The sequence below is a fragment of the Empidonax traillii genome, unplaced genomic scaffold (assembly GCF_003031625.1).
Source record: "Empidonax traillii isolate 1590-97213 ecotype Southwest subspecies unplaced genomic scaffold, ASM303162v1 scaffold130:size970688, whole genome shotgun sequence".
In the NCBI taxonomy this organism is placed as follows: domain Eukaryota; kingdom Metazoa; phylum Chordata; class Aves; order Passeriformes; family Tyrannidae; genus Empidonax; species Empidonax traillii.
The window spans coordinates 219,077-232,856 of record NW_020955323.1 but is presented as its reverse complement, the minus strand read 5'-3'; the positions used below and the strand labels follow the sequence as shown (position 1 = coordinate 232,856).

The following is a 13,780-nucleotide window of genomic DNA, read 5'->3' as shown; positions in this document are numbered from 1 at the left end:
ATGTAAATGATTAGTTGTGGCTCAGTTGAGTTAACTGGAGTTATAATCTGGAGTTATAAATAAAATATGAATGTCAGCATGCCAGATCATTTGGTTTTATCTCTTCATCATGAAAATCAATTCTGACTGTGTTTATATATAAATATAATATACTTTACTGTTAATGTGCTTAAAAAACCCCAACCCCTAGTGCTTTTTATTATGTCTTTTTCTCTTTTCTTCACCTCAGTGGCACGCGTTATCCAGAGAAGAACAAGCGAAATACTATGAACTAGCAAGAAAGGAGCGACAGCTTCATATGCAGCTGTACCCGGGCTGGTCTGCACGGGATAACTATGTAGGTTCCTACGTAGGTGGAAATTTTTTTTGGTGGTAGAGCTTGTAGAAATGTGTGTGTGACCTGCCGAGCTACGATCACACACTGTACACAAGCCCTACTTGGGAAGCGTGCCTTGGGATCCCAATCCGGTAACAACAACGGGCGCTTCCCTCTGCGGTACTAAAACTACTGGGGATAACTCCCAGCCCTCCACATTTGGAAAAGGCTTCCTGGCTTCCTGGGACTAGTAAAGGGTTGGAGTTGGGGCATGACAGTAGAGCTCTGTGAAGAAAGTATTACTTTCACTTTTACCAGCATCTGGAAATGCTGTTTGGCTTGCTGGTCATTTTAAATTTCATTAAAAAAAAAAAAAATCCCCCCAGTATGGCTCCTCTCCACCAAAACAGATGAATAATAAGTGTCTTGTGCTTATCTGTGTGAGAGTATAGTGGAAAGTGGAAGAATGGCTTATCCTAGCTTCAAATAAGGATTGGCAAAACCAAAAGCATGACTTGTTTGAAAGTCTTACTCAAGTGCGGCTAAACAAATTGTGCCATGCTCTACTGTTGTATATTTCGATTATTTTTTGCTTTTTCATGCCCATGTTACCTTCTTTTCTTCTCCGTCCTCCTTTTTTAAAAAGTGTATTGGAATTTGTGGTCAATTCATGAATTGTTTTTAAGATTGATTCCTCCCTCTGTATTTCTTCTTTTGTAGCTAAAAGTGGTAGAATTCTCTGTCTCTTAAAAAAACATAAGGCCAGCTTTCTAACCACTTACTAGTATTATATAACTCCTTCCATGAAGGGTAAGAGGTGCAGATGGTAATAAGTGTTTGCAAGCCTAAGCCCATAAATTCTTGACAGATTTGTGGGTTGGTGGGAGCTCTAAACTCCTTTTAATAGGATTATAGCAACATCTTGATTTTTTTTTCTTTTAAGTTAAATAAAAATCACCTAAAACTTCCAAGGTCTCTAACTCTGGAATTAAACCCTATTGCCTGCTTTCTAGGCAGACTTCCCTGTGGGTTTGGGGACCAACAGCTCTTAAGATTGATGTCAGTTACAAATAGTGTTACACACTTTGGTTTTGTTGAAGTGTCTCTCTTTCATCCCCATCCTCATCACTGCCTGTTTTACCATAAATATCCTATTTTGCTGTATATGGCAATATTTGCCTCTGAGAATCTGCACTTTTACATGCATGGGCTGGATGGGGAGAAGCCAGTTCAGAGTCTGCAGTGAAGCCCAGAGCAGCAGCAGCTCTCTGCACTCTTCTGCTGTTTCAGTGGTGGAGAGTACACATGCCCACTTATTTAGCAATATGTACTTAAGGACATTTTCTCAAATCTTTGTTTTCTTGATCATCTTTTCTTTCTGCTGGGCTCAGCCTTGCTCCCTCTTTCCCAGCATAGTCTGGCCTGAGGCTGTCAGACTATAGGCTTGAGGTAGTTCCTCAACACTGTGCAGTATCATCGTCTTGGGTGTTCAAAGGGAGTAAAGGCTCGACTGAGGCTTCAGGGATGCTCATTCTGTGCAGTGACTGTGCCACTGACAGATGGGCACGTACAAAGCCTCAGTGTTTAGGACCTTTTACTTTTGTCCTCACCGTGTGAGCACTGAGAAACCCTTTCTTCTCAAGCTAAAAAGGACAGGATGAGAAAGCCGGTGCTTTCCCAGCGGCTTGATGCTGTACCCCCAAGTGACCTTCAGGGGGAACCTTCCTGCCTGAGGAGAGCATGGTACCTTTGCGTCATCCGCAGAATTTATTTATGTCTCCTCTCCTGGTCCATTCACAGCTCTCCGAGTTCCCCTCCTCCCTCAGTGGTTTGGAGGGTTTTGAGCCCTTTACTCATCAAGCAAGGGAGTAGCTTTGGGCTGCTTGAAGTGGTTAAATTGTTAGGCACCCTCACACTGGGCTCAAGGATGAGGCCACCTGTAGCCCAAGTCTTCAGAAACAGGAGCAATACATTCAGGAAATGCAGCTTTCAGGCTGCACTTAAATAAGAGAAGAGGATTCAGGGAATCCTTCATGGCTTGTTAGTGTCACGAGGCACATTTGCCTTCCTGAGATCTAATATAAGATATTCAGCCGTGCTCAGTGTTGGACTCAGAAGTACGTAAGGGTCTAGTCACCTCACCCACCGCTTTGTTTAGAAAATTAGTACCAAAGAAGTACTACAAGTTCTATCAAAACCAATGTTGGTTTGGTTCTGTAGAGCGAGCTGCCAAAATGATTAACAAGTATTTATATCTATGTTTATGTACTTGCATCCTAATAATTTGTATGGTACAATGAGAGAAAATGTCACAATTTGCTCGAGTCTTACGAGGACAATCTGTGGCAAAGGCAAAATGGTGCCTTCTGCAGAGCACTTGAAAAACTGCTACCATAGTTCATTTTTAAAGTACCTATATTAATTTAGCTGCATAGTCAAATATCTTCTTGTATCACCGAAACTGAACAAGTAAGCCAGGTGATTCTTCTCCCTGTTTCCTTTGAAAAAGGTATAAAAGAAGTTAGTGGGACCTCTGTCAGTTCTTTGTTAGGAACAGTTTTCAAAGCTTGTGTTGAAAAGGAACCAGAAATTCCTGGTCCCTGGCTGACATTCCTGTATATCAGCTGTTTTTAACAGATTGTTCCCTAAAGGCATTACAGTACTTTAATGCCTGGCTTGAAGAGTTTGTGAAGGACAGACTCCTCACCTCTGGTCTCGCTGGCCCTCATGAAGAAGTTATAAGGTCTTAAATTGAAATAGCCCTTGAATTCCCAAATGAACTGCTAAAATTAAGCAAATTTGTCAGAGATGCAGTGTGTTAATTATGGAAGTGACCTCCTTGAGATTAAATAAAAATCAGGCTTATGATCCTGAGGCAGTTGTCTGGTTTTGGTTACATTGCTGAAAGGTGGAAAATATCCACCGACTTCCACAGAGTTATTGTCAATCTAGATCAGTAAAGATGGAGCAGAGTCTGAGCCTCTTGTATCTCTATGTGATACGTGTATTTCAAGATACTGTATTTTCCCTCTTCTGTTCTCAAGGAGCTTTAGGAGCAATACTTGTCTATCTTGCCTGCCTGTCTTGTTAGACTGATGACTGCTGTAGCAATTGACAACTTTCTGTATCCCCCAAAAAATTATCTCAGACGTGTTGGAGATGATTTGTCAGGAGCATCCAGGCTACAGGATTATGTGCATGTTTTCCAAAATGCCTTTAAAAATGGATGATGCACACAGCTTTTTGCATCTCCAGAAGCATCTCGTAAACCTGGAGCAGCCTGGGCAACAGGATGGAATTTTACAACCCTGAGGAAGAAAGGAGGAATCAGTATAGAAGCCCCATGCCACAAGGGCAGCTTTGGGGAGGAAAAACAGGGCAACAATAAATCAGTATCCTACATTCAAATTGGGGGAATTTTTTACTTCCAGGAAGCCTATCATAGTGAATGTCCCAAATGTTATAGTGGATGTGCCACACAGAAGCCCATCTTGACCATGTAGCTTTGGAGGCAGAGCAACCTTCTGAGAAAGGTGCCCACCATGTGGGAGAACCTCTTGCCCCTCCTACAGATACATCTACCCATTCAAAAGCGCTGTGAGATTCCTTCTTCCAGGACATGTTTGTTGTCTCTTGACCGCAAAGGACTCCTGCTCTGGGGTCTTCTCATCAGCTCTTCTTACTGCCATGTCTTCAAAAATCAGGATCTCTTGTGCTGTTCAGAGGCCCAAAAGTCTTGGCTTTTAGCATCTGGGGAGTTGGGAAAATGAAATTACTCTGTTGCCTACACTAGCCTTGTTGTACTGCACTGCAAAACCTGTACCTCAGTGTTAGAAGAATTTTGTTGGAAAAAATAGCTTTTCTCTTTTGAACTATTCTTATTACTTTCTAATTTTTCTATTGGAAAGCAATCATTGCGTTTCCACAAAAGTTGGACTCCCAGTTGTCCTCTCCCACGCTGTTGGAGGGAAACTGAGAAATGGATTTTCTCCCCCCAGTTAAAAACCATAGTAAATTGCATGATCTTGTGGTACAGTGGGAAAGGGACAGTTTAGCAAAATATTACTGGTTATTTTCATTGTGGCAGAGCAAAATGTGGGAAAGTTCTTGGCTATGTCTGGATTTTTTTCTTGTTCTGGCATTGCTTTCGAGGTTGTCAGTGCACTTACAAAACTGCAGGTTAGGATTTGCTCACTGCTGTGGCTTCCTTGTCTGCTTTAATGGTTGGGTTTTGGTGCTGAGGAACTCCAGGGGCTCAATCTGAAGCAGGGAGGGTGCCTGAGTGAGGTCAGTCTCCCTCTTTTTTTCCCTCCCTTCCTCACCAAAACATGACCACAAACAGTTTCTGAAACTTCAGGATGCAGGAGCGTACACACACATAAATGTTTTTGTCTTGGTGATGATCTTAGCTCTAAAGTAGCATCCTGCAAGTCGTTTTCCCCCCTCCCCAGATGCTCATGGTTTTGGTGGGTGTTAACACTGGGGGGGAGCTGCAGTGAGGCTGTCCTAAAAGTCACAGGGAAGGCAGGCAGAGCCAGTCCCAGAGTGCAGCATCTCCTTGGGGTCCCTCAAACTTCCTTGCCCCATGGGTGAGCTAGTGCTGGGCTTCTGTGGGGAGCTTCCCACACCAGCCACAGCCTCACTGCTCGGTGCTGACTTTCAAGGACACTTGTTTTGGCTTGTTTTTTAAATCCTTCTCCTTTGTGTGTGTTTTCTGCAGGGAAAGAAGAAGAAGAGGAAAAGGGATAAGCAGCCAGGAGAGACCAATGGTAAGTAAAAATAACTCTAAATCTCTTACTTAGTGGAAGTGTGGCAGTCCTGGTGTGACCCTTCTAGGCACGGGGGAGGTGGGTACAGGTCTCCTGGCCTCCGGGGAGCCGGTCCCTATAGTAGACAGCTTTTTTTTTTTTTTTTTTTTTTTTTTTTTTTAAATGCACTCCAATTATTTACGCGTTACTGCCCTTCTAAAACTAGTAACCCAAGCCATTGCATGTGAGAACCTCGTGTGACATTAGCTGAATTTGTACATGGTAGTTGCCAAGCCTTTAACTGCAGAGCCGTAGTTGTAATGCCTATGCCATCGTTTTTAAAGTTGTCCGCTTATTTTGCACATATGTGTGTGTGTGTGCGTGTGTGTGTGTGTGTTTGGTGTTAATTTGGGCTGTACCTGTGTGTTCTGATGCATGCCTTACAGTGGTAAATCGCACCCACTTTAAATTAAGGAGGTTTGCCGTTCTATATATAGGAAATTAGAAATACTGCATAGGCAATCTCATAGTCGATTTCGAAGAAGCCCTAACTTAGTTTTTTTGAAGCCTTTGTATAATTTGTTCTTTTTTTTCAGAACACAGCGAATGTTTCCTAAATCCTTGCCTTTCACTTCCTCCGATTACAGGTGCTAACGTCATTTTGAGTCATTTAAAATAGTTTATAAACTGCTTTTTAATTTTTTTTCCTGCCATTATAGATTTTAACATTAAACACTTATGACATTAAGAAAAAAATACCATCCACACGTTTTGATAATATTTATTATCTATATATCTTTATATCTATTATGTTTGATAGTATTTTTTAATTTTGTTTTTTTTTTTTGTTTTGTAACAATTGCTATTAAAACAGTAATACAGTAAAAATAACGCAAGAGTTGTACTAACTGTGCAAATTGAATATGCAGTATTTCTTTAAAGAGACTGATAAAGAATGGAAACAAGTCAGTAATGAACCTCCTTAATCTAATGGCATTTTTCATGGCTCCCACTAAGTCTTCTCACATTAGCATGCATACGCATTTTTTTATTATTATTTTAGTTTTGGATTTTTTTTTTCCTTTCTGCTCAAGCCACCTATTCATTGCAATTCACTGGCTGTACTAACTCAGCACCTTGCCATGCTTTACGTTTTATTTTCTGGCTGACACTAACATACTCATTTCGCAATCTGCTTATCCTTATCCATTCTTTTAAATACAAATTAATAAAAACAAATAAATTGAATGTTATTCCAAAAGCTGCATTATCCCAGGAGATATGATTTCCTTTTTTTTTTCTTTCTTTTTTTTTTTTCTCTTATTTTGTATCTGAGTTGAAGAAAAAAGCATGTTCAGGATCTAACTTCCATACTCAGCTTCTTTTCTTCCTTTTTCCCCCCTCTTAAAAAAAAAAAAAAAAGAGAATAAAAAACCCAACCCAAATAAATATTGCCTGAAACATTCTGCTAGACCAGCTCAATGACGTTCCTCTACTTGCTCTCTTAAAAGGGAAAGAAACAGTCCTTTATAAAGGGATACTGCAGCTTTAATTGCAACAGCTAATCTCAAGAGTTGAATAAAAATGTGATTATCACTTTTTTTTTTAACTTTTAAATCAAAAGTCAATATTTGCAATTAATAACGAGGACATTGATTTTTATTCCCTTTTTTATTTTTATTTTTTCCTTATTTTTATCTTTCTCTTTTTTTCTCTCCTTTTCTCTCTTCCTCTCTCTCTCTCTCTCCCCCCTCTCCCCTTTTCTTTTTTTTTTCCTCTCTCCCTTTTCTGCTCGCTTTTCTTGAACTCATTCAGACCTGAGCGCTCCTAAGAAATGCCGAGCGCGCTTTGGCCTTGATCAACAGAATAACTGGTGCGGCCCCTGCAGGTGTGTATAGTTTTCCCAGACTCGCTATGGCTGATTTGCAGCTGGTTTATTTGGTACTTTCCCCTTTTTTTTCTCCTGCCTTGTTGCTTTGTAGCTCTATGTTGTGATCTAGAAGACACAAGGGAGTGGGACACTGCCATCAGTTATCGTCTCTCTGAAAGGATTTTGCTTTTTTTTTTTTTTTTTTTTTGGTTTTTTTTTTTTTTTTTTTTTTTTTTTTTCTTTGTTGGTTGTTCTTTTTTTATTTTTTTTTGCCTTCCTCTTTGCTGCTGCTAGCCAAAAATCCACTGTAAAACAGCATCAACCTTAAGCCCATCTGATCTGTGGCTCAACCACACTCCTGCCTTCCCAGCCTCCACCCAAGGAAAGTCACTCCCAAAGCCCTTGAGTGCGGTACCGACACCAGAACAGGCGCATGGCTGTGTCGGAGGTTTTTTTGGTTTTCCTTTGGCTCATTGTGAAAGTCCTGTTTTCTTTCCTGCCCTTGGTACGAGGGGAGATTACCAAATAAAATGGAGGTGATATTGAAAGCTAAACGTAGCTGTAGCTAAGATGACGCAGACCAAATGAGCTCTATCCACCATTGTGTTGTATTTTTTGTGTTTACCTTATGCTAACAGATGCAAATACTCCAAAGAAGTGTCGGGCATTGTTCGGGCTTGACCGACAGAGTTTATGGTGCAAACCATGCAGGTATAATACTACCCATTAGGCCTTTGGGGAAATAAAAGCAATCTGTCCTCTTAGTGCATTTGTGTGATTTTATTTTTTTAATCTTTTTTCCCCACTCCCCACCTTTCTCTTCCCCACAGCATCAAATGCTAATAATCTTTGATCCTTGGAATTTCTCGCTAATTTAATGCCATTTTCTCTCTTTCTTTACCAATAACCTCTCCCTGGTGGTAGAACTGGGAACAAGAAAACTCAAAGTCCTGAAAACTGGCAATTTTTTTTTGCCTTTTTTTTGGGTTATTTTTTCCAGATTGCCAGCAAAATTAACGTTTAGCTGGACAGTTTATATTTTGTCTTTCATTCGTGTCTATGTCCACTGCCTTCAAAGGCTTTACAAAAAGGTTCTGGGATCTGCAGCACTAGTGTTTTTCTCATGATCAGAGACATAAAAGCCAGTGTTTACAGCTTATATTCATTTTTTGAAAACCTTACTGAGGCTTCTACGCCTCAGTAAGGTTTATTTAGATACCGTTTTTTAAAACAATATGATGTCTTTTTTTCTGATTCCAAAAGTACATTTTTTACTAAATTTTATCTGAACAACTGAGCTGTAAACATCTGCGCTCTAAACAAAACTAATTTCAACTTCAGTAACACAGTTTCCAGCATTAAAAGGAGATGAAAGATATCAGAGAGCCCAAATTTCGGCAGCCCATGTTCTACTGGAGTTTAATTCCATGTGTAACTCAGTACGTGCTTCTTTCTTGGTGGAGGGATACCGAGTAGTTCTTTTCTCATTCCTTTTTCCTTATATGATCGCATTTGGTTAAATTTGTTGTTTCTTTATTCTGATACAAGCAGTCTTTGAATTTGGAATATTATGATGGTAGGTATTTCAACCCAAACCGCTCTCTCTGTGTAGTGATTCCTCTCCCACATTTTCCCCTCTTACTCATGCCAGTCCCATGTGCTCCATCTCATTTAGAATGTAGATCAGACGTCCATCGTATTTTGTGTATGCACGCAGTCTTGTTTGTGCTTAGTGTCAAGGAAAACACAGATGGAGGGTGGCGGTGTGTGTCAGTATGTACCAGATAAGGCACCAGAAATGTCTTCAGCAGGTTGCATATAGTCCCATTTGAGACATACTAGCATGGGGTGTTGGGCTCTTAGATGTCAGTACCAGTACATATGTTAAACAGGCTTGGAAAGCAGCAGTTTGTTAAAGCTTAAAGGAAGAAGGGCTCAGTCCAGAAGAGCTGGATAAGCTACTGCAGTGTGTCAGGAGGCTTGAGTCTCGTTCTAGCCAAAGACTCCCATGCTGTGTTTAGTTAGGCTCTATTCTGTGGTTAGCTCGCTGCACCCTATCAGCTGATATTTGTGTAGTCTACGGATAGAGTATTTGAAGCATGTCAGGCTCTGTGTGCCAAGTACCAGAACTGGGGGCACATCATGTTTGTGTTGTTTTATCTTTCCCTGGCTGCTTAAGTAAACAATATACTTTTAAAACTACATTTTATCAGCAAGGGGACTTTTTATTTGGTCTGTACAGTGCTTAGGTTACATGGGAAGCGTAAACCTTCTCTTAACACCAGATTTTGGTCAGAGATCTTTGCAGCGCATCAGGGACAACTTCAGTGGTATAACCGATAGCTTTAGACTTACTGATACAGAATTAACTGCCTTTTTTTTTTTTTTTTCATTTTTTTTTTTTAATGCATGGAGGCATTTTATCACTAGGTATTAGTGGTAGGTATTTCTCTCCTAGTTCTGGTCCTAACCATCATAACATTGCATTTGCTGGCATGGTAGCATTTTGTAGTGCCTCTTAGGTGCTAAAGATGTCCAGTTTGCTCTTGTGATAAAAACTGAGACATCTTTACTCACAAAAACTGAATAAACTCTTGTCATCCTCTGTGGCTTTCACTCATGGCAATTGCAGCGTTACAGGTTTCCTGGTGCTGTCCCAGGGCTAGTTTTAAGGGCAGCACAAGTGGGGTCAGGTCTGTTGGTATTTACCAGACTGATGGAGCAGTTGATGCCTTCAGAGCGATACACAAGTGAATAATCTTCACTAGGGTTTCTGAGGGGGGATGGGTAGTATTTTTATCCCAGCTTGCAGGAGAGCAAAACTGAGGCACAAGTAGTTCCTTAGATTGTTACTCATTCCCCTTCACCAGAGTTGTCTAGTGGTGTTCACTTCTGTTAAAATTAGGCTTGCATGGTTTGGGGTTTGGCTGTTTGTGCCTTTTGTCCCACCGAACCGTAACATGTATGTAACCACAGGTAACACATGGTGGGATTGATACAGACTGGAGACATCTCCCCCCTTGAGCCATCCTAATTGAAGTAAATGGCTTTTCAGTGGTCACACTATTAAAGAGTTTATTATACAACAGAAGCAGAGGAAGCAATCTGCTCCCTTAGTAGTCCGAGGAAAATTACTTCAGGTAGCAGAGCAGTGAGTTTAGTTTTAAAAAGGTTAACTCTGCAGAGTCAGAAAGTCAGGTAGACCTGGTTTAAGGCTGCTTTGCCATGGAAGCTCTTTCTTTCAGGCCACAGAACTTAAATAATATTAAAAAAAAATTGAAATGCTGGCATACTAGATTCAAACTGCCTCCACTTAAATTAATTAGCTGCCTTGTAGGTTCAGTTAAATGACTTCTGGACCCCCATCAATGAGGCAGGCAGAGCTTGAGTGTCTGCTTGCAAGTAATTTTAATTTGGGGATGGAGAGGGAGTTCTGCAGTCTCCAGATTGTAAGAATACACCTTTCCACACAAGTAATATTGGTGAGCTTTGTGAAGCTTCAACTGTTCTGCTTTGCCGCTGGAGCTGCACAGAACGTCCAGGCATGAACTGTGCCACAGGCAGCGCTGCACAGCTGAAGCTAGAAATTGGTGAGAGAGGAGAGGGGAGAAAGAGCAGCAGAACTGTCTTTAGTCAAGAGCCAAAGACTACCTGTGGTGTTTGTGGATTGTAGAAGAATTAACAGGTTCTGTTTTGAGCCCACCAAATTAATTTTTTTCTGTCTTTTAACGTTGCTCTAATAAAGCATGGTTTACAGCCTTCACTTGCTGTCTTCTATCTTTCTTTCTTTCTTTTTAACCTTTGAGTTGCATGGTTGTCTTTAGTTTTTTAGCATGTATTGATCTGCAGGCTAACGTGGTTAAAACTCTAATAGCCCTAACCCTTACCTTGCCATGTGGAACGTGGAGCAGAACATGAGTCTCTGGAGAAAGGTATATCACAGCACTGGTCCCTCACTGAAAATGGTAAAAAGATGGGTTGCCAGGGTTGTTGTTCCCTTCCTGGCTGTGGGAGATGATATTTTTTTGCTTCCAGGATCAAGCTGGTTTGATCTCCCTTGTGGTCAAGAAGCATCCAGCCCCATTGCTTAGACAACAGAGCTTGGTTTAACCCAAACACAGTTACCATACATAGGGGACAGCATTGGTGACCAGCAGTGGATTTGGGACACCTGTGTGAGTGGGGAATGTTACCCAGTGACCCTCAGCTGCTGTGCCACACTCAGGCATTTCCTCTGATGGAGTTGCTGAGCTGGGGCAGTGTATCCACAGGAGGGGCAGAGCAACCTATTCCTTCACATTGGTGGCTTTGTACAGCTTAGCTGAGCTTCCAAAGTTTTTGTGGCAGAGCTGCTCTAGGCAGACTTTGTCATATGCATTGGGCTATATGACAGCTCGTCAGCACTTCCCATGGAAAGTGTGCTTGTGAATAGGAGGGCTGGAGAGCCAGCATTCTTAGGGTCAAGGTGGCCACTGAACATCATTCTGCCAGATGCTGTGGTTGTTTGCCTCATTATTTCTGTCCTGCTGCTAGAATTGTCTTGCAAATACTTGGCAAGAGAGATGGTGTGAAACTGTCATCTGTTTTCATTGCTCCTTGACATTGTTAAGTGGACAGAGGGAGGAGAAAAGATCTCTGTCGGGTCACTTATTTATTAGAAGGTGAGCGGCTCTTGCAAGACTCTTGTATTCCCTGGTGTGAAATAAGCTCCTTGTTGCTCCTCACCTTTGTACCTGCCATCATGCTCTTCACCTACTGAAATTGGATCCCACTCTGGAGTTACATGGATGGCCTCTCAGAGGAAAATTCCCCAAAACACAGATGAGCAGCTTCCCAAATCTACCACTCTCCCCTAAAACAAAAAGTAAAACTGAGTCGATTTAAAACCACAACCTGCAGGCCATACAACCAGTTATTCTTGTTATTTTGAATCATGCTCTGTTTATCCTGTTCTTTTCCTGTTTTTTCTTCCGTTTGCTTCGTTTGTTCGTTTTGTTTTTATTTCCCTTCTCTCTTGTTCTTTCTATTATATATCCCTCCTTTCTGACTCTTGACATTTCTGGATTTGGTGTGGTTCTTAACAGAGGAGAAAGCAATGAGCGGTAGTTTGCAGCTGTTCTTGCCTCCCAAGGGCAGGGCATCCTAAGAGACGACAGGTGATGCAGGTGTAGAGGTAGCCCTGTTGAGTTGGACAGCGTTATGGGACATCTTGAGATACCATCAACAATCCAGAGTTTTTATTTTAGAAGGATTACATTTCTTTATTCTTTTTTCTTTTTTTTTTCCGTGGAGGAGAGTTTGTAGATTAGCACAGTGGGCTCCAAAAACCACTTATCTGATTTTCTGATTATTAAAATAAGGAAAGGAGGCGGCCTGAAGAGGAGGGGAATGAAGACACAATTGGTGAATCCTTTCCAAATCCATTAGCCAGGGGGAGGTTTCCACGTGGGCTTGGTGCCGAGAACACCCCGCCAGACCCCCAGGATGGCACGTGGGGCCAGGGTGCCACCCGTGCAGAGCCCAGGGTAGCAAATGGACGGCTCTTTGCTTTAGATAACTGTCTCCATCAGCATCTCTGCCCTTTATTCACAGATAACTCTCTCCCTGTTTCTAGGAGAAAAAAAAAGTGCGTTCGCTACATACAAGGTGAAGGCAGCTGCGTCAGCCCACCCTCTTCAGATGGAAGCTTACTAGACTCTCCTCCGTCCTCCCCTGCCATGCTCGCCTCCCCCTCCAGAGACTCGAAACCACAGACTGAACAAACGCAACCCCTCTCGCTCTCATTGAAGCCCGACCCGCTGGCGCACCTGGTGATGATGCCGCCGCCATCCTCGCTCGTCCTCGCTGAGAGTGCTGCGAGCAAGCCCGGCGCCCTGCCTGCCGCCAGCTGCCCCAACGGGGCCCTGGACCACCCGCCGGCCGCCCTCCCGCCGGCCGCCGCCGCATCCCTAGCACAGCCCTCGACGTCCTCCTTGCATTCCCACAGCTCGCTGGCGGGGACACAGCCCCAGCCGCTCTCCCTCGTAACCAAGTCCTTAGAATAGCTTTAGCCTCGTTAGCCCTTTCGATTTTTTTCGGGGGGATTGAATTCTGTTGGTGTTTGGGGTTTTGGTTTTGTTTTGTTTTTTTTTTTTCCTTTTCTTTATTTTTTTTTCCCTTCTCCTCCTCGTTGTCGTCCGCTGTTTGTCGTCGTTTCTCGGTTTTGTTTTTAATTCGTGCCATGTGGCTACATTAGTTGATGTTTTATCGAGTTCATTGGTCAATATTTGACCCATTCTTATTTCAATTTCTCCTTTTTAAATATGTAGATGAGAAAAGCCTCATGATTCTGCCAAAATTTTTATCAACAGCTGTTTAAAGTCTTTGTAGCGTTTAAAAAATATATATATATACATAATTGTTATGTAGTTCCAATAGCTTAGTTTTAAAGACTGATTTTAAAAATTAAAAAAAAAAAAAAGAAGCAATTTTGAAGCAGCCCTTGCCGGAGGCATTGGTTCTTTATTATTTGTATTAAATACGAGCTTGCGAACCAATCATTTTACATCTGGTTTTTAAACCTTTAAGGGCACAACGAATGCGGTGCCGCTACTACTTCTTTTTTTTTTCTTCCTTGTGTGAAACAACCTTTATTGTGATGTTACTTGTTATTGTTTAAATGTACAGAAACAAAGGGTTAAAAAAAATGTGTTAATATACCTTGTTCCATGGTGTTGTTCTTTTTGGGGGAGGGGACGCTACTCAACAATTAAAAGTATCACAACGCTATTGGACCAGTAGTATTTATTGCTTTAGAAATTGCTTGTTCTATCTGTGTGTTGTCCCTTTTTAAATGTTTTTTTCTTC

At 41.7% G+C, this 13,780-nt stretch overlaps 1 protein-coding gene across 30 annotated transcripts in view; it reads left to right on the top strand.

Moving 5' to 3' along the window:
• The window catches only part of TCF7L2 (transcription factor 7 like 2), a 176,355-nt gene extending 162,656 nt beyond the window's left edge, over positions 1–13,699 (top strand). For 9 of the 30 annotated variants that reach the window (XM_027883602.1, XM_027883595.1, XM_027883594.1 and 6 more), the window contains 5 exons: positions 230–337; positions 5,037–5,085; positions 5,661–5,711; positions 6,880–6,952; positions 12,549–13,699. In XM_027883602.1, the coding sequence (XP_027739403.1) occupies positions 230–337; positions 5,037–5,085; positions 5,661–5,711; positions 6,880–6,952; positions 12,549–12,978 (711 nt within the window). In that variant the 3' untranslated portion in view covers positions 12,979–13,699. Of the gene's footprint in view, positions 1–229; positions 338–5,036; positions 5,086–5,660; positions 5,712–6,879; positions 6,957–7,572; positions 7,647–8,482; positions 8,515–12,548 lie in introns of those variants that run through there. The other 21 variants (XM_027883622.1, XM_027883623.1, XM_027883621.1 and 18 more) reach the window with 15 other exon arrangements.
• The last annotated feature ends 81 nt before the right edge of the window (positions 13,700–13,780 follow it).